Source organism: Drosophila guanche, unplaced genomic scaffold, assembly GCF_900245975.1.
Source record: "Drosophila guanche unplaced genomic scaffold, DGUA_6, whole genome shotgun sequence".
Taxonomy (NCBI): domain Eukaryota; kingdom Metazoa; phylum Arthropoda; class Insecta; order Diptera; family Drosophilidae; genus Drosophila; species Drosophila guanche.
Window position 1 is genome coordinate 145,052 of NW_022995745.1, and position 25,660 is coordinate 170,711.

Here is a 25,660-nt window from a genome sequence, read left to right on the forward strand (position 1 = left end):
AATGCCAATGCCAAAACGTGGAAAATGTAAATGAAAATGAATTTTGGGCTTTTTCTTGTTGTTCTTCTTCGTTTTTGATGTCACCTCAAGCATTCCGAGCAATGACCCAACCGAAATCATAACGAACTCAAACTCTGAACGAATCCAAACAAAATATCAACAATAATCAATTTGCTCCAAAAGCTCCTACGAAATAGCTACACATCCGATCGATCGAATCTCGCACACAGACCGCAGACACACGCATGCACTGAGAAAAGTGAAAAGAATATCGAAACGAAAAGGAAAATGAAAATGAAAATGAAGTATCTACTATTAAGAGTTAGCGATGGGCCCCTAGGGTCGATCCTTGTTGTACAGTGACGATACAGATACAGATACAGATGCAGATAGATGAGTCAGCTAAAGCATACATACATACATACATACGTACATAGATAGACACGCACTATCACTATAAGTATCCATATGTATAGATATTGGATATTGGAAGGGAATCAATCAGTATGTAGTTGCATGATTATACAGATTATATAGCATACAAATGTACGATCCAATCCAAATAAATGAAATCCAACGACAAACTCAAATGTGAACTCAAGACAAGAAACACGAAGAATCGATAAACCAAAATGATAGGCGATAGATAACAATGCAATGGCAATGTAACGGTAACTGTAACTGTTACTGTTACTGTTACTGTTGCTCTAACTGTAGCTGTACCTGCTGCGCAAGTAATGGATAGATCTGAAATCTGGGATAAAGCTGGAGCTGGAGCCGAGCACTTTCAAAGAGTGAATCGAATATCGATGGGTGGTTGGTTGTGGGCCAAGGCCAGAGCGGGGGCCGCCAATTGAAAACAAAAAGTATATATACCTAGCCACCAAAGGCCAACAAAGCAACTCAAGGAAAACAAATCGATAAACATTCTCAGCATATGGGATCAATCGTTTAAATCAATAATCGATGGGCCGACCCACCGACCGACCGATAGGCCATCCAAACGAAATTCAAGTAAGAACGATTACGATTACGATTACGATTACGAGTACTAGTACGAGTGTACGAGAGTATATCTAAATATGGGATACACAGTAGAGATCTGAACGCAAAAGCCGAAACCATAAGGGAACCATAACAGAAACGAACTGAAAAATCGAAACAGGATCCGAAACATGGAAAACGAAAGGAGAGAAACAGAACGAGAAACATAAACAAATGGAGAGTAAGTAACTACAACAACAAAATAAAAACATAAACCAAAAGAAAAAGAAAAAGAAAAACAAACACCAAAAGAAGAGAGGAAAATAAGGAAAAGGAAAATGCTGCGCCTGCGCTCGGAATACTTACCGTGCTCACTTTACGAACTTTGGTAGCTTGGTGTGCTGTGGTAGGTGCTGGTTGTCTTTGTATAACGCTCACCGACTCCGACTCCACCTCAACGCTGCGTATGGACATCTTCTCCTTGTTGTTGTCATCATTGCCTTTCTCGCCGCCCACAAATAGCTCATAGCTGATGCACGAATACGTCGGACTCTTGGCCATCTCCGGATGAAGGGCCGCCTCTTCGGCGGCTGCTGCATCGGCGGCGGCCTGGGCCTGCGCATTAGCGCGCTCCTCTAGCTTGGCTGCTTTGGCGGCGGCAGCTTCCTCGGCTTCCTATAACACAGATGACACACATGTGCGAAAATCGCATATCAAATCATTTGATCTTTCAGCATAATTCCCATCTTCTGGGGATTCCCTAGGGGCAAAGGATTGGGATCAGAGATTTGAGTGGGACTGGGAATGGGACTGGGACTAGGAATTGGTTTAGTGTTTCATTAAAAACAGAAATGGAGCAACTACAGTACATCGATGTGATATATGGCATAGTATGGGATAGATTAGAGTGGAGTAGAGCGAAGAAACTATAAAATAAAGTGCTGTGCTGGGTTATTCGAGGAAGGGTAGACGGGGTTGGGGTTGGGCTTGGGCTTTGGGTAAGGGTACGGGAGCTTAATTACTATACATGTAGGTATATATTTATATATACATTTACATATATATAAGTATATATATATATATTAAGTAGGTATAGTTGTGAGTAATTTGATTTTTTCTTTTGTTCTTCTTATTAGTTTTTCGTTGCTAGTGTTTGGATCGATACTAAATGTGCACTAAAATCATAAGGATATATGTATAGTAGATTTATGCATGTATACGCCTCCTCCTGGGAGTACTAAGTATATATAGACGGATAAATATATATTTTGTCAGATATAGAGGGAGAGCGATAGATAGGCAGACAGCGAGAGGGAAAGAGTGTGAGAGAGCGAGAGAGCTGGGAAGCCCGATTACCAGAGACTGGCATGCCAGGGTGTCGAGTGAAACAAGAAGCCAAATACTTTGTGATTTTTACTTGTATGCTACAAATATGTTTGCTTGGAAGCAGTTGGTTACTGGCAGGGCGGCTGTGCAGCACCCAAGCTCTCGTGGACGGACGGGAACGGACAGCACGAGTAGGCGCGATAGTTTTTGTTCTTTTCTTTTTGAATTTGTTAAATGTTTGGATAGCGAGAGAGAGAGAGAGAGAGAGAGACAGATTATGGCGTTTGTTTAGTTGATTAAATTGATAGACAATTACGAGTATCTAGGCATACGATATATACGATATACGATATACGGTTTACGAGTTACGATTTACGATTTACAGTTTACGATACACAGGTCTTACGATATACATACGAGTAGTCGATTCATATATATACATACAAAAGAAAAAAGCAAGTCTGTTGTAGCTGCTTGGCTGGCTGTCAGTTGATAGGTATTCTCAATAATCGATTGTGTTCGCTCAGCAATCGAAATTGAAATTATCTAACAGTTCTGTTCTGGAGTTGGTTGAGTTTGAGTTTGAGTTGTGTTTGGGTTTCTCTTTGTAGATGTTTCTGTTTTGGTTTCTGTTTAGTCTGTTGTGGTCTGTTCTTGTTGTTGTTGTTGTTGTTGTTTGTCCCACTGCGTTGCACTTGCTGCTGCTGCTGCTGTAGTAGCAGGAGCAGGTGCAGTTGCAGTTGCACTGGCGGTTCTCTACTTACACGTATAGCCTCCTCTTCGGCAGCCTCTTCTTCTTCGGCCTTCTTTTGCAATTCGTCATACGACATGGCAACAATGGCCAAAATCAAATTCACAAGATAGAATGAACCTAGGAAGATGATGACTATAAAGAACAGCATGTGCCAGGGTCCTGCGGCACGCAACACCAGCTGATACAGGTCCTCCCAGAAGTCCTGCGTCATCAGCCGGAAGGCGGACAGAAACGCCCAACCGAACGAATCGAAACTGGTGTAGCCATAGTTCGGGTTCGGACCGAACCCCTGCAGACACACGTAGTCGTCCTCACATTGCCTGCGAACATGAGTCGGAGAGGGAAATTAAAGAGAACAAGAGAAGTCGAAAAGCTTCGGGAGCTCGAGAGCTCGAGGCCGCAAGCAATTCAATAATTTCGTTGAGCAATGTTCGATCAATGATCCCTAGAGTGGGACTTTGTCCTGTCTCTCCCTGTGCACTTACCCCGCTCCAGAAATATTACCGCATAATGGGAAGGATATGCCGTCGTCCTCCGAATACCAATTGGAGCTGTTGAGATTGTGATAGGCCCAATTCTCGTCGGTCAGGTTGCCCCAGGAGCCATCCAGCGGGAACTTCTTGATGCACTTCTGCGTTAGCACGCCCATGTAGATTTGCAGCCCCATCAGCGCGAACACCGACAGGGAGAACATTGTCAAAATTATCACATCGCGCAGATTCTTTACAGATTCGATGACCGCACCGACAATGGTTTTCAAGCCTTTGGTTGTGGTTGGTTGCAGGTGGGGGCAAAGCAGGATATACAATAAATTGAATTAATATCCAGTTTCATTTGATACTGAGTATGCTATAAAGCAGTAGGAGAGCAGATACATATGCATGCACATGCCATATGTTCTGGCAGTTGTGTTTCGAAATCATACCTGGCACAATGGCTACGGTTTTAAGCGCTCGCAGCACCCTAAACGTTCGCAGGGCTGCAAGATTACCTAAATCTATACCCATGGTCACATAACTGTGTTGATCGTTGACCGATTAACGATTAATCGATTGTCGATTGCCGATTGCCGATTGCAGATTGCATTGTTGAAGCAGTTGAGCGGTTGTTGTTGTTGTAGTTGTTTGTCAGCCATTACGGATATGTACACAAAATGTCATCAAGTATTAGTAATTAGATTGCCATACGATATGTGGTTATGTATGTATGTATGTGTGCATGTATAGCTATGCATATATGTACATATGTATGCATGTGTGTATGTATGTGTACGTTTATTCATAGATTTTGTTCGATACGATCTGCTGATTCGTGGAACTGAACTGAACTGAACTGAACTTTGCCTCTCGTTGGCAATTACAAATGGTCAGAGGGCAAAGGCTTTTGTTTGCAAAGGCAATTAGGGTAAAATCAAACGAGTGCTGGTGTGTGTGTGTTATGGATGATGATAAAAGGCCCAAAATGAAAGCAAACTTTGACGTACGTCGGTTTATTCGTCATTTTGTAAATTAGCTTTTGCTCTTTCTCTCTGATCAATATGTGGCATGAACCATACGCACAGTCCCGCCCCTCCTTGTGGCAGGCCATAAAAATATTAATAGAGTCCGCTTCGCCCCCTATCCACACTCGACTCTGACCGCTATGTACGTCATCCTAGGGGGAATTCTCCTCCTGCAACAGCAGCAACTAAATACATACAAACAGAGTTATTTTTTCATGAATATTTATCGATTTGTCTGGCATTGCGTGCGATGCCGTCATATAATTGTCCGGCCCCGAAGGCACTGTCCACCGAAAGTACCCAAAATAAATGTTTTCCTCGAGATTAGCCCCTTTGGATGGCGCAGAAGTGACAGGACATCCATCACCCTCTGTGCACTATTTCTGTGTTTCATGCTTGCTGCTGTGGTTTTCCTGCAGTATTCTCGCCAGATGTCTCTTTGCTATTGACAGCGAGTGAATGTTCCTTCGTTTCTTTCTTCCTTTAAATATCATTTTACGGCGTGTAACCTCTTCTATGTAAATTCATGTGTGCCTACATACATATGTATGTATGGGGCAAGTGAGAGTGAATCATTCACTCATTCACTGGCTAGCTTGATTTTGCCATAACAGAGCTCCACCCTTACCATTCTAGCTTTAAGGAAAAGCTTTAATAATGCCGTGCTTGGCATTGCCGAGCCAAGGCTGCGCGTCCGGACGGCGCCACCAAATTCAAATGTGCTGCACGACACAGTCAGGCTCGTTCAGTCAACACCCTCCCGTACCCCGTATCCCGTACCCCGTACCCCATGGAGCTGCCATGGAATGGTGTCCCGTGCCCCATCCATAGAGACCAGACCCCAAAAAGCCAAATAGACAGCTCCCATAAATGCTTCAAATGAAGCAGAAAGCAATGAAATGGAATTGTCACGATACAACAAGAACACAAGAGGAAAGCAAGCGGTAAAGTAAGAGAACGAAAAAGATGAGAAATGGAACAAAAATCAACTTTGGCGACAACAACAAATTTGTTTATGGCTCTTGTGTCTGTGTGTGTGTGTTGATGGTATTAGAAATAATCGTAGAAAATCCAGGCTTGTGCTTTTATGAGTGTTCGTGTGTGTCTGTGTGTGGTTGAGCGCGTCATTAGTAACGGCAAAAATAAATCAATAAAATTCTCAACTAACGGAACTCTCTTCCGTTGCACTCTCGTGTGTGTGTGTGTGTGTATGTCTGTGTGCTTCTACCATTTCCCTGCTCCATCCCGGCATCGAGTGACTGTTCATTTACTCCACCTCCAGCTCGTCGTCAGGCTCCATTTTGTTACCATTTATTGGTGCAAAGAAAACAGCACTTTGTGGCTGAAACCAAAAGAAAACGCAAGAGCGCAACAATCTATTGTTTCATAATGTTATTTCACAGATCTGACATTAACAGCTGATCCACAGCGCACACTTTGATGTCCTCTAATTAATCGAAGCCTCTACTCTGCTCTTTCTGACATGTATTATATCATTCCATCAGCATGAATGATGGCTGATTTATTGGTTTATTAGCTGATTTCAAATGTGCCACAACTGCCATGTTATGTGCTACGTGCTGTGGCAGCTCTGCTCCAGTGCTAATTGAAAACTCAGCGGCAGTTAGCTTCGCTTTGCCATATCTACATATTTATCTCCCGATGCTCATGCCGATTTTGATGCTGTGGAGCAGTCTGGCAGTTTGACTGAATTAAATAGAGTGGCAAAACATGCCTCCAGACTCGCACGAGAGTGCAGCATATGCGCTGCATGCAATATGAACCCGTCATCTGTATGCTTTTTTTTGTTTTTTGCTTTTAATGAACGCCCCCATAATTTGCCGTTACTAATTATGCGACATTACACAACGAGACACACACACACACACACTCTCCCTGATTGTGGTAATGAGGTGTGTATGCTTTTGATTATTTTTTTGCATAAATTGTTCATAATAATAATAAATATTGTATGCAAATACGGCTAATTTGTAATCAGAAGTCAACTGACTGTAAACTTCAATAAATTGAAACCGAATAGGAAAAGAAGAAAGAAAACCTTTAAAAACGAAAACAAGTAGGTGGCAAAATGTACTTAGATGAGCGGGGGAATAGGTGGAATGCTAGTACGGATTTGTCTACGGATTACACTCGATGGATGTGGATGAGGACACAGAAGCAACTCTCAAGTCAAGTAAATACAACACAAGAAACGAAACGAAACGAAACGATGATCTTCCTGGGCAATGGATGATGATGGCTGCGATAGCTTCTGTGTTTGGTGTTTATGGATTTATGAATGGTTGGTGGGTGGATATGGATGGTTTGGGTTATAAGTCAATTGTAATTAAGTAATCAAGATATATGTTGGTATGTATATAAGGTATATATATATATATGTATATAACTCACGCTAAAGCTATTACTACGAAGTCCAGCCAATTCCATGCATCTCTAAGATACGTAAACGGGCATAAAATGAAACCTCGTGCCATCACTTTAACAGCTGATTCAAATGTGTAGATTCCGGTGAATATCACCCTAAAAACGAATTGAATTTCGAAATGCAATTTGTTGTTGGATTTTGTTCTTATTTTGTTTTTAGCTTTATGTGTATATTTTTTGTTGTTTTTTGAATGCACTTCATATGAATTCATATTTATTAAGTAAACTTCTTCTTTTTGTTTTGTAGTTTGGCTAACTGCCTGATGGGTCTTCAACACAAAACACACACAAAGAAAACCAGAAATTGTAAAATTGTCCAGGAAAAAACATGGATGTGGTACACATATGTAAATCAAATATTGAAATATTGAATAAATGCCATGAAAATAAGTTAGTTAGAGTGGTTAAGCAGTGGAGTAGGAGCCGAGTAAAAGTATTCTCCTGCACAGTCGCCCTGGCATGCTGCAATGGAACGGCTGTCCGGCGGTCCACAAGTTGGCTTCACCGCCCGCCGATTAAGCAGACTTCCAGCTCGCAGCTCGCAGCTTGCAACTGCCCGTGCCCATTCGTGGTGCTTCATGATGGATGGCCAAAGTTCATAATTAATAACGGCCGGAAGGTGTTAATCGATGAAGGGGCGGACAGCTGGCAGCAGGCAGCAGGAAAACTTACACATATTGTTTTAAAACTAACTTAAATGATTATCCTAACAATTTGCAATTCAGCTATGAGGCCATACCCTGGCTCTGACCCTCTGTGTGCCCCGTGTGTGTCCTGCATCTGTCTCTCGAACGGTGAATGGTGTCACACGGATACGGCTACGATGCGCACATGTGTAGATTGTATCTGGGCAAATCGCTTTCGCTTGTGCCTTTGCCTTTGCCTTTGCTCTTGCTCTAGATTGCTCCCAAAAAGGGGTCACGTAACCCACACAGTGCCAGCCACATACCCACACTCTACACACACCTAGAGATGAGACATTGCATAAGAATCAAATCGAATCCAAAGAGCTGCTTAAACACAAAACAATTCCCAGAAACAGAACAGAACAGAACAGAACAAACCCCACACCGCATCGGAACATAATGGAACGTACTGAAACGGAATCAAATGGACCGCATAGAATACTGTTGGAGTGGAATGGAATGGAACACATCAAAAGGCCACTCGGCCAGCAAGTGGCGTGGGGCCAAAGGGAAAGAGTAGCCCTAATTACGAGCACAACAGATTGAGATGCAGATAGACAGACAGTCGAACAGTCAAGCAGTCAAGCAGTCAGTCAGTCAGTCAATGAGTAGTGGCACGAGTACAACCCGACCCAAGACAATTGTCAATGTCAATAATGGTTAATACTTAACGCCCAACTGCATTCACTAGCCACTGCCTGACTGCCATGAGTGGGGGTATGAATGATGTCGCTGATGCGGCTCGAATGCGCCTCGAATGCTGCTGCTGCTTCTCGAATGTGATTGCTGCCATGTGGGTGTGTCAGATCAATAGCACGACCTTCAGCTGCCAGGGGCTGGAGCACTGCTCTGCTCAGCTCTTGCCCGCATCTTATTGTTTGTGGCCTGACTTGACGTTAGCCATTTGACAGCTTTAAGCATGACAGTGCTGAGACAGAATACTCGTAAGTTTTTTGCATATTCCAGTAAGGATATCATAAATTGTGGCTAACGTGAATCGCAGTCTTTCAATCATTAAAGGGAAAACAATCGATCTGCAAGGGTATCAAAACCTTCGAAACTGAAACTAGAATTTTTGCCTATTTTCTTCGCTGCTGTTCTGCTTAAACTAGTTCAAAGTCGCAGCGCTGCTGGGATGCTCTGCTTAGATGCTATGCTGCAGAGGGGGCGGTGGTTGCAGGGGGGGGGGGGCTTAAGGGTTGAGAATGCGTTTGACCTAGGCCCCAATGCCTGTGAAGGACACTTGAGTTGTGTTTTAATTGCAGGTATTATGTCTTTCTCAGGGGCCCGCACAAGTGTGAGCCCCCCTTCGCCTACGCCACTGCTCCCACACAGCGGGCAACGGCGACCCACATTGAAGGTGCAGCCTCTTCCTTTCCCTTTCGCCTTTCGCTTTCCTTTCTCGCTATGGTTATGTTTGTGTGTGGCTGTGGCTGTCGCTGTGGCTGTTTGCGTTTCTTAAGTTATGCGCCGCTACCTGCTGTTTCATTTTGGAGCTGCTTCGCTCTCTCTCTCTCTTTGTCTCTTTATGTCTGTTTGCGTTTCGCTCTCTGCTTCACCATTCCCACATCCCAGTTCTATTCTCCAACGACCGCGTCCTGCCCTTACCCAAGTTCAAGTGCCAATTCCGCCAGCTGCACTTTTATTGCTCAGTCTCTCTCTCTCGCTCTCTCTCAGTTAATCTGTCTAGCTCCGTTTTGGACATTAGGGTGTTCAATTCTGATACCAAATCTGCGACAATAACTTTGATATCAGCTAGAAAAATGACGTAACTCTTTTCACTTTACAGTTAGCTTCTTTCCGCTTTGTTCATCGCTTTCGAAGCACCTTTTGCTCGCATTTCATATTTTTTCTTTGGGCTATGTTTTTTTCTTTAATACAAAAGATACCACTACGAATACGAGTTTAGATGTGGGTATATTTACTAGATAATGATACAGATACAGCGCCCAAAGGTAATGGACAGCTGATGCTAGCAACTAAGAGAGAGTACAAGTGCTAGTTACAAGTACTAGATGTTAGTACTAGTTACGTATGAGCACTAATCGAATCGAGTCTATCTATGAATACGTTCAACGGGAATGTCCCTCCCCTTCATATGTATGTGGTATGAGGGGCAGGAACGGGGGACGAAAACGAGAGAGAGACAGATGTTTTCAATGCTTTAGCGTAGACTGTACTAAGGATGTTCTAAGTATACGACAAAACTACGTTTAATCTTTCTATATTCCCAACCCAACACTATCCCTGGCACTACCATATACAACATTTTATATATGTACGTATGTGTGTATGCGAGTGTGTCTCTATGTCGCTATTTATGTATAAACTATGTATATAATTTCGATTGTATAAAGGACTCTTAAGTAGCTAGAGGTTGTGGGATTAGTTTTTACAACTATTAATTAGATGATCAAAATGGAATGTCTCTATAAAATGGTTCTAGTCTAGGGATTGAACTGGGGTTTGAGATTACATTTGAAAGTTTACATTTACATTTTACATTTAACATTTTACATACGGTGATACGTACTTAGAAATGACTTAAACAATTTACATAAACTAACTATGGATACATCAGTGATCTACATCAGTATCTATATGTATGTATACTAGAACACTACAGAGTCGTCTATATTGAGCAAAGATTTACGTTGATTTGTTTTTACAAATGAATTCAATTCGAAACGTGAACAAACCAAAACCAACCAGTTGAACTGGTTCAGTCATAGCTGGACTACAGCTACAACAGTCCCGAGATTGGACATCCAATTCTCAGGGGTATACGTACATAAGTATTGGATTATTGCCTATATGCATATGGGGTGTACCCATAACAAGAAGATGGTCTAGCGAGCGAGGCAAATTTACAGTTGGAATGAGCTTTGAATGGAGGTTGTTTTTTGTTGTATTGGGACTGACTCTATTGTCGACAAAATCGAATCGAGTATTGCACAATTACTCAGTACAGTTGGATATATAATAGTTGAGTAAATGGAAGATGCATTATGCAGTTTGATGCGGTTGGAGCGCTGTGTGTATATAATACAAGAGAAGGGCCACTCAACAGGTACATATAACAGCTGCCTGCAATGAGTCCTCGAACTACGAGTAATATTGTACAGCGATTGTATATGTACGCAGTTAGATAGTTGGTTGGATAGATTGATAGATAGGTGGATAGATGTATGCATCATGATATTGGAGCTACTCGACTCGATTGAATTTTGAGCTTGAATGTTTTCGCTGGTGTTTCGCTGGTGGTTCGCCTTTGCCTGCAACAGTTTGGGTTTTATCAAGAGTTGTTGAGCAAAATTATGGTCAAGTTTAAGTGGGTTTTGGTAGATAGTGTGTACATCGATCGACTGCACTTTGGTTTGTTGCTGTTTTCAGTTTAATTTTTATTTTGTTTTTTCTTTTGTCGCTTTTGCGCTTTTATTTGCTCTTGTTGAAATCAAGTATAGAGGAAAGAAATTCAAGTTTGACCTAAATACTCGTACACATCTGCATAAATATCGAAAAAGTTACATATATAGATATATATCGTTTAGGTTTAAGTAGTAGTTATATCGATTATATGGCATATATGTATATTTATATACTTATATGTCTAGTACAGAGAATATATAGATATTAAAATATATGTTGATAAATTGTAGTCAGGTGAAATCAAAGAACCACAAACCGAAGAGTAATAACAATAACAATAAAACCAACAAAAACAAAAGAAATGTTGTTCTAAGGGTCGAAATGAGAAAGTCAACCAAATCAAGTGTGTGTTTTCGGTTATGTGGATATAGATAGATAGATCTATAGTTACATATACGAGTAGAGATACACGCACGTACGAGATAGAGTACGCTGTGATATCTGAGACACAACTGGGGCAGGAGTTGGCGGTGTACTTACTCAGTGGACTCAACTGTGGGCGTTGTCGGCATTATCATCAGGATGCAGTTGACGAGAATTGTGGTAATGATGAATAACGAAAATAGTGGATGCACTAAAATGTAAATGGCCACACGACGTATCGGATTGAATGGATCGAGCAGATACATTGCTTTTGAGGCAGAAAAGCGAAAAATATCTTTTCCTTTGCTTACAACTACGAAGGTCTGCGAGAGAGGGAGAAGGAGAGATAAAGAGAGATAGATATGTAGAGGGATATACGCATCGGGGGTAGGAAATTCAGTTTCCGCTTCAGTCGGGGGTTTCCCTGATTGAATCGCCTGGCTATTGGCCATTTCATTGACTTATTGCCTGTCGGCTGTCGGCTGTTGGCCAGGCCACTTACTTACCAGTATATTGCTGTAGAAGGGATCGATATCCTCGAGAGGAGTGGAGGCCAATTCCGGAGGGAAGCTGCCCTGCAGTCGAACAGGTATTGGCACACCCTGTTCAAGTGTAGGATCCGGTTGTGGACCTTCATCCTCGTCCTCGTCATCATATCGGATCTGCGGTGGTGCGTCGTGGTGTTGGATAAAACAGAAGGTTGTACAGAGAATGGATTAGCAAATGGTCGACTGGTTGCATGTGGCTGGTGCGGCACTTGCTGATCACAGCATCCACAGCACAGAATCCAACTCAAAATGGAATCGAAAGAGTTAAATCAGAAATCGGGAATTAGGTATTAGGTATAAGGTATCAGGTTTATTTGGATTTAGGTATCGAAACTGAGAGACACAAAAACTAACATCAATTTCAAGCGCTTTCGTTTTGGTTATTAATTTCGGTTTTGGTTTACAGTTTTGCATATCAGGGATTTATTTATATATATATATATATACATATTTATCGAGTATATATATACACGGGGGCATACATAGATAGAGACTAAGAGTTGCTAAAGATGGAGATAGTTATAGCTTTGGGTTCGGGTTCGGGTTCGGGAATCGGGTTACTGGGAATGGGTTAAATTTCTTTTCGCTTTTCGGTATGCAAAAGTCCAAACCAAGTTGGATCAATCTTTTGGGGCGCATCATCATTTCAATGGGGTTTTCTTTAGACTCATTTTTCCGTCATGTCAGAAACATAAATGAAAATAGTGTAAGTATAACAGTGGAGACAGGGGAGGGGGAGCTTGGTGGGGGACGGGAAACGGAAACGGAAACGGAAATTGTAACGCAATTCGAATGATAACTAAGTTAATCCAAGTCAAGTGTTGTACAACGTTCCGTTAGTGTGCAATGTGGTTAAACGCTAAACAGCAAATAGAAAAATTATTACTCTTCGCTCTAATAAAAACTAAGAAAAGCATAGAGGGAAACAGCTTGGGGTTTTTGGTGCATTTTAATTGTAGGAACACATTGCTGTGGGTTGGTACCTACTGTACCGTCGAATGTCGGTTATTTGGTTATTGCTTTTTTTGTTGCAATGTGCAATGTGTGATTATTGCCGTGAACAATTATTATCGCGAGTAGTTGAGCATGTTTGGGCACAGTTTAATTACTCTGTCATGCAGCTGGTATGACATTTATTCCGTCCCACTGATGACTGCCTTGTCCTGTGTTGTTCGTTTCGTTTCGTTTCGTTCCCTCGTTCGTCCTTTCATTTGTTGTTTGTTTTGTTGGTTCTTCCATTTAGTTCTAGTAGAGCCCACCCATTCCTATCCCAGTCCCTATCGATTTCTGGGGGAGTCGCGAGAACGAGGAGCTCTGGCTGAGAATGTAGTTTAGTTTTTACTTTCCATGGACACGGACATGCAATGCCAAAAGCAAAAGTAAAGCCAAAAGCACAAGGCACAAGGCACAAAAACTCTAACGTCACTTTATGAAATGTTTGGCTCTCCCTCTGCTCTCCTCTCCTCCTCCTGGTATATATATATATATGTATACACAGTATATAGAGAGTGAGAGTGAGAGGAGAGCGTGTATATTGTATGGCGTGGGCCAGGCCACAAAAGGAAAACTGAAGCAAAAAATTCCATAATAGTTGGCTTGGCGTGACAATTAGATTGTGCCTGTATGTGTGTGTAGCTGTGTGTGTGTTTGGTAAAAGAAAAAAAAAGCATTGACGCAATTGCGGAGGAACCCACACGAACACCCAATGCCCCGAAGCTGGCACTGAAGTTGCCCCAACTCGTTGCTCGTTCCTCGACGCTCGTTGCTCGCTGTGCGGTGTGGGATATTCCTCTCTCTTGGCTGGGCCACGCTTTCCAAACATCCAACCCAAGTCTATATTTAAACTAATAATAAAAGGAGAACCGCACCACACACCGAGCCAGCTGCTGAAGGGGGAATGGGGAGATAGTTTGTATGGCAGCCGGACACAAGTCGCCTGGGCTCCGCTCTGTTCTGTTCAGTTATGTCCTGTGAAGTGGGGGGGGCCTCTGAAGCTATAGCCTTCGCTCTGATTACAAATTTATGACGCATGCCGCGGAGCAGCGGCAGCGTGTGAGGTTAGGTGTGGGTTAAGTGAGGTTAGGTGCGATTGAAGACTTTGTATGGGATCGGATTGGATCGGCTCACGGGAATGGGAATGCGGTTGGAGCTTCGCTGCGTAATACTTAAAAAAGTGTGCTACAATATAGAGTGAAAAGAAAGTATTTCAGGAACTTTGCATGCGAAATGCAACAATGAACATGCGCACACACACACATGCATGCATACATATGTACAGACATTCACCCACTCACGCGGCATGGGTAAATAGCAGGGCAGGAGGTAGTTGGGCAGTTGGGCAGTTGGGCACTAGGCGGTATGGGGCATTAGGCAGTAGGAGTGGACTCACGGGGATGTACTACAGTTTACGCTGAAGCCAACTACAAATGATAGCGCTCATAACCGAAAGTGATGAACCTCTTAGGTATCTAGTGGGTACGAGTGTGGCATGTTCATCTAAATGCTAAAAGAGAACTAACAGATAATGCCAAACATTGCGTATGGGATGCAGGATGCCTGCCCCAAGAGAAAGAGAGCGACATAAAGTCACATGCATGCTGTACTCTGTCACTCTGCACGCACTCTCCTGGGACAGTTACCGCTATATATATGAATATATCTGATATTTGATGTGCCCTGCTTGTTTGGCATTAGCTTCGATATGGCACCCAAGTGGCGTTTACTAGATGGTAATTTCCATTAAACTTTAGCTGGCGGCACTTACTCTCTTTGCTTTTACTTGCTCACAACTTACAAGACGATCTGGCAACACGCTCTGGCAACACTCTGGCAACACGCTCTGGCAACACTCTGCTCGCTGAGATCGATGCCTGATTTTGCACTCTTTTGGTTATTTGTTTGTTTATATGGAATTTGTAATGGAATGGTGGCAGCAATGCAAACATTTGCGTGTCGAAATCTTTGCAAATTGCTTTCTTTCCGTGGGGGTAAATCATCAGACATCTGCATAGTATGGTCAAAAGAAACAATCACCTCACCGAACTGTAACACTCGAGAACTATCCATCTCTCGAGGCAACGCGAAACCTACATATCTCTACTTCTGTCCCTATAAACTGTATCGTCTAAAGTATCACTTTGGTTACTGCTTTTGGTACTGTTTGAGGTTCGGGTTCGGGTGGAAGCTTAGTTTATACAGCTCTACTTATTTATGGTAAGGAACAACATCGATTACACATATACGCACACAAATTACTCGAATATTAGCTGGCAAACACACACATAATATATATATATATGTATAATAGGTATACTTAGATACAGATACAGGTACGAGAACGAGTATTTTAGTTGTATTTTGTTGTCGGTTGGGTGTGTTGGAAGAGGGGGATTCTGGGTGGAACCTTGATTGGCTATTAATACATGTGTTATGCACATTTAGTGGGTCGCCTGGCATTGATTTCACTGCCTGGGACCGGTAAGCGCCTTAGACAGGACAGGACAGAGCACGGGCACTCTGTGATATTAAGTCACATTGATAAATTGATAAGTAATTAAAGCCCGCAGGCAATGCCAATGACTATGGCAATGACAAATGACAAAGGCTCTTTGTAAGCTTAAGCTTCAGCTTGATGGCAAATAGTAGATAGAGTAAGAGAGGGAATATTATATATGGGAAATATTTGAGTTGATTTCTTATCTTCGGACAACCGAAGCTGATATTGCCGTGGCTTTTGCAGAGTTCTGTCCATAATAATTACACGGAACCTTAATGGGAGTAGGAGACATATTTTGATAGCTTTAGCTTTGGAAATTCTCTGCAAGAGCCAACAGCTAAGACGGAGGGTAAGCACTAAGAAAAGGAAGCACATTTTCAGCTGCATTTTGTTAAAGTTCAGCTATTTACAGGAGAGCATATTTGTTGTCTCTTTTTGCAATAAGCGTCCCTGGGCAGAGAGGAGTTTTGGCAAATATTTAGAGTAAGGAAAAATGTTCAACTTAGGCTAAAAAACGGAGCTCAAAAGGCGATCAAAGGATGCTCACAACTAAGCTAAGTTGGTAGTCTGGGGGTCTGCATCGAATACAGTTACAGTTACAGTTACAGTTACAGTTACAGTTACAGTTAGAGTAGGTGGCGGGGAGTTTGGAGTTTAGTGGCAAGTAGATACACAATTAGTTACAAGTAATCAAAAGGAAAACAAGCTTGTTTTAGGCACACAGTAGGTGAAACGGAACCAATTCGAAATCAAAAATCAAAATATATCAAATTGAGCAACGAAAAGTATTCGGCTAAAAGGAAAAACGTTTTCTCAACTCAAATCAAAGGCACAAAATGAGAGAACCGAAAATCTCCTTCCATCGAGACATTGAGATTCTCTGGGATTTGTCTGTGTTTGGGGAGGGTCTTGGGCTTGGCGTTATTTTGTGGGTATATTTTGTTGCTGTTGTTGTTTGTTGGCTAAGAGAAATCTTACTTCTTTTTGTTTTTTCTTGCGACCATATTGCGGCTGAAAGAAGATTTGGAATTGGTATTTGGTATTTGGTTACGGGGAGAGCATTCATTTGCGAGTAAAAAGTGTAGAGGAAAATGCATATTGATATTCGATAATATTTATAAGTTTTTGTTCGTTTTTTTATGGCATTATGCAAGCGACGCAATTTGCATTTTTGCAGCATTTTTGCAGCATTTTTGCAGCATTTTTGCATCATTGATTATTTATTGATTTTTATTCATTTTATATATTTATATTCATTTGATGGTTTTGGTTTTGGTTTTGGTTTTTTTGTTTTTGTTTTTGTTTTTCGTCCAGACAGCAGCGCGTTCAAAAAGTAGAGAAAAAGTTTTGTAAATGAAACGGAAAAGAGTACACGAAAGAAAAAACAAATGGTAGAAAAGTGGTTATGTATGTGAGAAGTTTGGCATTTTGTCAGAGCGGTCAGAAGGGGGGGCGGTATATCAGAGTACATAGATAATAAATTAGGAATTGAGTCTATCCCTAATTGCTTCGTTCTCCATGTGCGCTTGTTTTTTGTTCTCTCTATGCGCACAGCAAGTACTTAGTCGTACTTAGTCATGAATATGGATATATGGATAGTAATGCTCTCTGCGTTATACTTTATTGTGGGACTCTTTCGCCTCTTTGTTGTCTGTGTTGAATGTGTTCTGTGTGTTCTGTTTGTGGTGTGGGCGCAGCAGAGAGTGCGAGTGGTTGGTTGGGTGTGTGGACGGGAAGACAGAGACAGCGTAAAAAGTGAGACTGGGAGACAGAAAGAAAGGAAGGAAGACTGACACGAAAATGGAGACAGACGACACAGAGACAGAGGCTAAAAGTTGTCAGCTGATTTGTTGCTGTTGTTGCTTCGTAGAGGAGAGTATTCAGGAGAGTTTGATTCACACTTTTGCTTGCTCTTTTGTGTGTGTGTCCCATTGCTCCATCATTCCAGCGTAGTTCAGATCTTTCTGCTGCTGTTTTTCTTTCCTTTGCATCATCAGCTGTTATTCGTTCTTTTCTGACTCTTTCACTGGTGTACATTTGTAGCCAAGTCTTTCTTTCCATTCAGACTGTGAGACATTCAGGCTGATACTCCCAACACCTGTGATTCAGTTGACGAAGATGAAGCACACAGCTACATAAGTGATTGGATTGACAATGTTCTGAGTCTGTGGCTGATATTGATTCTGATTCTGATTCTGATTCTAATGAATAGCAAATGTACAGATTTATGTATCGATTTTTGTTATTCACATTGTACGAGCTTGTTTAGATTCAAGAGGATATTTACAGGACGGCACGTGGCGATTGCTGGCTGAGACGAACCCATGGATGTGTGGCGGACTTGGACATGGGTGTGGGCATGGGCATGGGCATGGGCATGGGGGTGGCACATGGCAGTTGCTTGTCAAATGAAATCAAATCAAAACAACTAAAAAACAAATCGAAATCGAATCGAAAAACAATTAATGGATGCCAAAAACACTTTTAGCCTTTGACCAATAATGATAGAGATAATGGTAAAAAGTATTTGCTGTAATTTTGGTTGCTGTCAAATCAAATCAAATGTAAGGATAATAGAATTCACGTATGGATAATCATCGATTATTAATCGATTACGATACAGATTACGATAACACATTACGAAGCCAATAGGTTACAGAATACACACAGGGTTAGAGTACTCTTCAAATGTTTAAACAATTGAACAAACAAACAAACAAACAAACAAACAAACGAACAAACATACAACGATTATGGCTGGAAATAAATTGTACAGTTTCGATAGTTTTTACGATAGTTATACAAAGAGTGAGCGGAGTTTGGGGGATTCGTTGGGGTTGGGGTTGGGGTTGGGTTTGTGGATCGGACAAATGCAGAATAGAAATCAAAGAGAAAGAGAAAAAGAAAAGTTTTTGGAATTTTGTTAGTAACCGAAAAGAGAAGCCAACGAAAAGAAGACAACGAAAAAGTTTGTGAGTTTAATGGATTCTTCACTACGATCAAAACGTTTACGAGGAATTTTGGAATTTTGGAATTTTGGAATTTTAGAATTGAATATTTTTGTTTTGGTACATGGTACGGTTAACAGTTATTAGTTGAGAGTTAGTAGAGTGGAGGGGGGGAGAGAGGGTCCTTGACAAAAGGGGTTAAGCACACAAATACGAGTAGGAGGAGGTACACGTATAAATATGAATGGAATGAGACTGAGACTCCGATTTATGGTGCAATGGATGGATAGATGGACAGATGGATGGATGGATGGATGGATGGTTGCAGGGCGATATCTATTTTCGGTTATTCCGATTTGACACAACAGCTGGGACGATCGATTAATGGGTAGAATATGGGATACATGGATACATACACGGTTACACATAGAAGAGACACATTCCATATGCATACGAGTACACAGATACAGATACAGTACGGTACAGTACGGCACATATACATATGTATACGGACACGCATGGGCAAATACTTAGTGGCGCTTGCTGGTTGACGGGGTGGGGTCTGATGTATGGGCATGTAAATGGAGGTATGTGTGTGGGTAAATAATGTTTGTACGTATAATAGACGTTCAGGCTTAAGTTGAAGCACGAACAAAGCGCGCATTAGCGTTGATCGCAAAGGTTGATCGTTGCTCGATTATCGATAGGCGATGACCGCTGATCGATGATCGTGCCGAGACCAATCAGCTTCGATCATCGAGCTAGGCGTTTCTCAATTGGAATTCAATTCACTTAGACGTTGAGAGAGATAGAGAGAGACAGAGAGATATAGATACACAATATATATGGGGGTATGTAGTAGTATGTGTAGTATACGGATAAAGAGTAGAGTAGAGCGCATATATGTATGTATATAGTAGAGGGCACAGCACAGCAAAAATCAAGTACGAATTGTACAGCACAACATTCAGCTAGAAATAATTACCACCTCTCCCTCGGCTCTCTTTCTTTCCAGCTCCTTCTGCTTTTCATGTTCAGCGGCAATGCGTTGTTCGATTTGCACCAATGATTCGCGGGTAAAGGGACGGAACAAACTGCGTTCTTCCTCAGATATCGAGTCGGAATCTTCTGTCATTGTCTATGCGGCCAACGATGAGAGCCTTAGATTTCCAAGGCCTGTAACAAAACAACAACAAATTACATCAAAGAATATTAAACTAGCCCAAAGGTTAGCCCCCATTTTTGATGGGGGTTTACTCACATGAGGCACATGGATGTCGCCTGCTACATTAAAGCTACAACTATATCCGAGGCGCCATGTTCGATTAGCGCCCGCCGCTTAGCACGATGCTGCAAGTAAAAGTAAAAATCAATTAAAAATTTAAATTGTTTTTCGATTAGATTATCGTTGAGCATGCATGATGGGGGGTTGGGGTTGGGGCTTGGGCCAGCAGAGCATTGATCCCGGTAGCCGCTAAAACTGATACTGAAACTGAAACTGAAACTGAGTCTGAAATGGAAATGGAAATGGAAACCCCCAACAGCTGACTAATTGGATTATTGCAGACGCATTACCCATTACCCATTACCCATTAGCCATTAAATGAAATGCAATCAAACGTCAAATGCAGAAAACAATCAATAAAAGAGGAACACACAGACACACAGCCACACACACCCGATTCACGTTGATCCAAAATGGATACAAATATGCTCTTGACAGGACAGGGCCATGTTGGGCCTCTGTCCGTCTTCGTGTCCGTGTCCGTGTCCGTGTCGATAGTGGACTCTTATGTAAGCAGCCTCCGCTAAGGTCAAAGCACTCTCTTTCCCATTTGTAAGTGTGTGTGTGTGTGTGCTTTTTTTTGGCACATCTGTGCATGTGCGAGTGTGTGTGTATCGAACATAAAAGTAGGTCAGTTCGATAATTCGCCGTGCTGCCTGGCCGCCTGGCTGCCTGGCTGCCTGGCTGCCGCATACATAGAATGAACATGAAGCATAGATGAACATTTACATACATACATAGATATGTACATATGTATGTAAAAGGAACACGCACACATTTAGAGCACAAAGCACATGCTTAGTTCATTCATGGAATTCGCAAAATTTCTAATTAATTCCCGACAAACGCCAAATTATTTTTGGCACGGCCTCCATGACTCATTCAGCTCGCCCGTGCATGACCGTCCAGCGAGGGGGAGTGGGGGGAGTGAAGGAATCGTGGTGTGTGGATTAGTTCGGGAGAGGTGGGGTGGGGTGTTGTGGGGTGGGTCTGTCGAGAATTCCCCATGCGAAATGCGACAAAAGCGACCGAATTCTTTTTTGTCAATATGCAAATGGGTGGGGTGGCATGGATTGGGTTGGGTTGGGATGGTGTGAAATGGGAATACAAACACCGACATTCCTATGCTATGTACACATGTAGGTATTTATGTATGGATGTACATATGTGTGCATGTATTATGCATTTGCAGTTAAGTTTGCCGCATATCGAAATGAATATCGAATATCGGTGGAGAGCGTGGAGTAAGTGTCCATTCCCTTCCCTTTCCCTGCCTTCATGTTTACCCACTTGAAAGCCGCTGCGGCGGCTGTCAGCTAGTTGTTGACCAATTTCGGTTTCTTTTGGGCGAACAACAAAACTGAACGAAGTTTGGCATGTTGTTAGTCAATGAATTGTACATGGCCAGGAGAGAGCAAGGAGAGAGCTGAGCACTGGGGGCACTGGGACTCTCTTCGGCATGGTGCTGCGCATGGCGGGTAACTTCTTAGACTCTTTTGGCTCTTTGGATGTTTTGGCTGTTTTGCTGTTTGGCTGTTTGGCTGCTTGCTCTTGCCGCCTTGGACTAATACAATATATTTTTGGGTTTCCTCTTCTCTTAACGAAGCAGTCAGTTCAGGAATTTCGTTTCTCTCAAGAGAAACCAAGAGGCAAAAGTTTGCCCTCCAAAAGCCAGCAAAAGGTTGCAGACCAAAACGAGCAGCAGGGGCAAGGCACTGAATGAGGCAAGGAAAGAGGATGATGAAGGATGAAGGATGTGGAGGTTGAATGTTGGATTTTAGTAGATTGGCAAGGGAATGAAGACCCATTGATGGTCCGACCTCAGGTCTGACTGAGAGCTCCAGCTCAAGAAAGCGACAAGAAAGCATGACATAATCGTGCCGGGTTCATCAATTTGTTCCATAGAGCATAGACAATCGGAATCAGCCTACATTCAGAGTATTTATAATGGAACAGAAAGTACTGCTGAAATACCCTTTTATGGCTGACATCGTTCAGCATTGAACTTAGCAGCTTGCTTCTGCATCGACTCGCTTCTGGATGGAGTTTAAATGGGATTAATGTCAGGCGGAAAATGTTTTTAATGGAATATTTCTTTGTATACTCTAGTTGGACCTGAGGCTAAATGCTGTAAGGCTGCATTTCATGTTGAATTAACTGGATAAATGCCACTTGGCAAAGCTCTTCAATCTATGCCTCTTGATTTCACACACAAAACTAGAACAGTTCGCAGTGAAGGAGAAGTTCTTAATGGTGAGCAGTGCCAGGGGTACGCTTTTAGCAGTTCAAAGTGGAGGAAAAGGATTTGTGAAAACCATTCAACTGGTTCGATACATTTGAAGCTGAACGAAACTATAGCTGAAAGCAGCAGAACAGCCGTTTGGCAAATGCCAAAGAGTGCAGATAGCAGCAGTAGAGTTTAGGGAATTTTCAAATAAAAGAAGTGGAAACCGTTATGGGTGATTGCTGAATGTAAACGCAGTTTTAAAGGTAAGGGGCGCGGGCTATTTAAAATGTGTAAAGCAGTACTAAAATCAGCACGGTGGCTGGCCAATGCAAGCAGTACTCGTACATGCAAATGGTCAAACCAAACCTCACAGTTGTGAATGCATTGGTGAGAGCAAGCAAGTGGTGGAAGATCAATTGCAAGCAGTGTGGCAGTAAGTGTAATGGCTTGAGCTTACCGTTAATCGATGTCAATCGATGTTGCGCTTGACTGCTTGCTTTCGTTGATGCTCTGCTTGTTGTTGTTGTTGTTGCTGCAATTGTGGTAGTCGCTGCTGTGGCTGTTGTTGCTGCTGTTGCTTTGGCTGCTATTGCGCCTGCTGCTCTTGTTGTAGTTGCAAGTAGTTGCTGTTGCTGTTGCTGTTTTTTAACTATTATTGTTGCTGTTGTAGCTGACACGTTCACATACACCAGTACACAAGCGACGCGCACACACACACTCGCACACACACACACACACACACACACGAATATATGTGTATGTATGTATTTATATATTTATAACGGAGACGAAGACGAATAAATTTGAAGCAGAAGAACAAGTAGTAGATGATTTTTTTGTTGTTTTTTGTTTTGTTTTGTTTTGTTTTTTTATATAAGTATTATTATTTTGTATTTGGTTTTTTGTGTGTGTGTGTTTTTGTTTGTTTTTATATTTGAGTTCCTTGGATTTTGTTTTTGTTTTCGGTTTCGGTTTCGGTTTCGAAGCGGGAGAAGTGGTGAAGACGACGCTTCGATTACGCTTCGAAGGCTGCGCTTTGTTCCCAGAGAGCTATTATGTATTACTGTTGTTATGCATCAATTAATATTATTATTAGTATTATTTGCTGGTATTATTATTATTGGAGTTGCATGTCCGCCTATTATCAAACGTTTGCTATTATTATTTTGTGGTCTCTGTTTCTGTTTCTGTTTCTGTTTTATTGTTTCAATTTTGCCAGCGTCGCCTGCAGGAGAGATTCAGAGAGAGAGTGAACACCAGCGCCGTGTGCCAGATGGATATGAGAGTCAAGTGGCACAGGGGCGAGGCACAGGAGCGCGAACACGAACGCGAACGCGAACGCGAAAGCTACGGCGAATGCTAGCCACGAGCAACGAGCCACGAACCACGAACCACCCACTGCTTGCACAGGAGGAGGGAGAAGGCAAGCAGTTGCAGCACCAGCACCAGCACCAGCAGAGAACGATACGTTAACGCGCACGTAAATAGTTACGCGCCCCTCTGTTGGGGGGGGGCGGCCTTTGATGGACGATTACATATCCTTGTATGCCTCTGTGCGTGTTCGTGTTCGTTTTCGTGTGAGAGTGCTTGACGTTTGTCCGCTTTAGCCGGCATCCCGAATTGCTCAATAATTTGTGCTTTGTGTTTTCTGGGCACTGCTTAATTGCTTGTCGATGCACTCATTAAACATTCTGCTTGATTGCACTCAACTCTCGCAGAATGTTTGCACTCGAAAAAACAAAAACAATGCGACATTCGCCACGCCAACAAAATTGCGAGTTGCAACACAAGTTTTCTTGCACTTTTATTCATTTTTATGCAACGTTCCCACGGAAGAGACACAGAGACACAGAGAGAGAGCGAACCAACTTCAATCGGAGCTAAAGAAGTGTGTGTGTGTGTGAGTGAAAGTGTGACCACTCGTTTGTCGGGTGCGAGGCCGAAGCCACCAGAATATCCTCACTCTAACCCCATCGACACGCTCCTGCACCCACTCGCGAGCGCTCTCCCTTCGTTGTCAACACAATTTCCTTTCTGTTGTGCCACCACATACCCCACTCCCTGCTCCTGGTGCATGCCCCACTGCCCTGTGCTGTGACTTATGCTATTTTTAGGTCATTCAGTTGATGGCGGCTGCTTTTCCTTTGCAGCGCCGGCCACACATTAGCTGCAGCAACAGCAACAGCAGCAGCAGCAGCATTTCGGGGCATTTGGCACCAGTCCGACTGGCTATGGGATATGCGCCGCTGGCACCAATTGCGTCCATAACTTATGAGCCCATTCCCATTTCCCTCACACCAACGCTCTCTCGAGTCAGCCTCAAATATAGAACGACGGTTATTATCACAAATCATTTTGACCCGCTTCGGGCCATGCCCTTCCTTGGCCAGCTACCAATCGATGCAGTCCACAATCCACACTGGACACTGGATTGGGTGGCAAGAAACACTCTTGAGCCAGCGACAATAATTCCCGTCAACTGGTGGTCATGGAATTATGCAAAAGAATCGTAACCAAATGGAGATCCATATTTACATACATAAATACATGCAGCGAATAGTGGACTCAGGGTTTTGGGTCATCGCTTTTGTTGAGTCACTCTAAGGGCAGATAATTGCTTATCAAATATTGAAGCCATCTGAGAACTTATCATTGGAAATCACCTTCGGGATGTCGGGAATGCCAATGGATAGCCCACAAATAAGAGGTTCAGTTTAGCCGAGTGGCCAGTTGGATATAGTTACAGGAAAGACAAAACCTCTTTGGGGACACTCTCCACTCCCCACTCTACACTCTGTGTGTGTGTGTGTGTGGCTGGGAGACACAAAGGTTTCAGGTCAAACTTGGGGCTTGAGTCATTCTAATGGCAGCTAATTGCCAATCAAATATTAAAACTTTCCACTTCCTCGTTAACTTATTGGAAATTAATTAAGCTCACGATGAACTCAAACTGGTCATCGCATCATTCAATTATCAACAAATAAATTACACTGAAGGCCAGGATCGGGATCGGGATCCATATGGATTGGATTGCCGTCTGTCCTGTTCCGTTCTGTCCCCCCTGTCCTGATTGCATATGCTCTGGGGAATGAAGTCGCACAATAGAACAAAGCCTTGCATATGCCACATTGGGCCACTGGTCTCTGGTCTCTGGTCTCTGGCCTCTCTGACCATTCCCACGTCACGTATTTAATAATTTATTTATGCGGCAATTTGGGTTATGTAAACTTTTTACTCCAAAAAAAAAACAACAACAATAAAAGAAAAACCAATTAAACACGCACAACTGTCGGTCCGTGTGGCTCTGTGTGCGGCTGTGTAGATGCGCCCAAAGGTGGCCAGAACATATAAGAAGGCTTAACACTAACTGCTCATCCTGTATCCTGTCTGTGCTAACAATTGATAGTTTTTGGCCAGCGTAACTGCAAGGAAAAAACCCAGCCCAAAGGTGTGCTCGTTTATAATGCGAAAAGTTGGTCAGGCATTCAGTCAGCTTCCCACCCGATTATCAGGCCATGCAATAAGCAGATGCAAAAGTTCAGTGGCGAAGCCAACGAATGTTTCTGGTCGGAGTTGGGGCGATTAAAGTGCGTGGCACAGCAAGGGGCTGCAGCTTGGATGGAGTACGTATATGTATATGTATATGTATAATACGTATGTTTATTTAC

At 42.6% G+C, this 25,660-nt stretch overlaps 1 protein-coding gene across 50 annotated transcripts in view; it reads right to left on the reverse strand.

Moving 5' to 3' along the window:
- The window catches only part of LOC117581312 (sodium channel protein para), a 60,920-nt gene extending 38,315 nt beyond the window's left edge, over positions 1 to 22,605 (reverse strand). For 20 of the 50 annotated variants that reach the window (XM_034268401.1, XM_034268396.1, XM_034268393.1 and 17 more), the window contains exons 1-11: positions 22,450 to 22,605; positions 19,742 to 19,830; positions 19,466 to 19,656; positions 16,511 to 16,543; positions 11,995 to 12,150; positions 11,606 to 11,811; positions 6,978 to 7,106; positions 3,990 to 4,081; positions 3,550 to 3,826; positions 3,075 to 3,384; positions 1,351 to 1,659 (exon numbers count right to left, since the gene is read on the reverse strand). In XM_034268401.1, coding sequence (XP_034124292.1) covers positions 1,351 to 1,659; positions 3,075 to 3,384; positions 3,550 to 3,826; positions 3,990 to 4,081; positions 6,978 to 7,106; positions 11,606 to 11,811; positions 11,995 to 12,150; positions 16,511 to 16,543; positions 19,466 to 19,615 — 1,662 coding nt within the window. In that variant the 5' untranslated portion in view covers positions 19,616 to 19,656; positions 19,742 to 19,830; positions 22,450 to 22,605. The remainder of the gene's footprint in view (positions 1 to 1,350; positions 1,660 to 3,074; positions 3,385 to 3,549; positions 3,827 to 3,989; positions 4,082 to 6,977; positions 7,107 to 11,605; positions 11,812 to 11,994; positions 12,151 to 16,510; positions 16,544 to 19,465; positions 19,657 to 19,741; positions 19,831 to 22,449) is intronic. The other 30 variants (XM_034268379.1, XM_034268388.1, XM_034268408.1 and 27 more) reach the window with 5 other exon arrangements.
- Between the last annotated feature and the right edge of the window lie 3,055 nt (positions 22,606 to 25,660).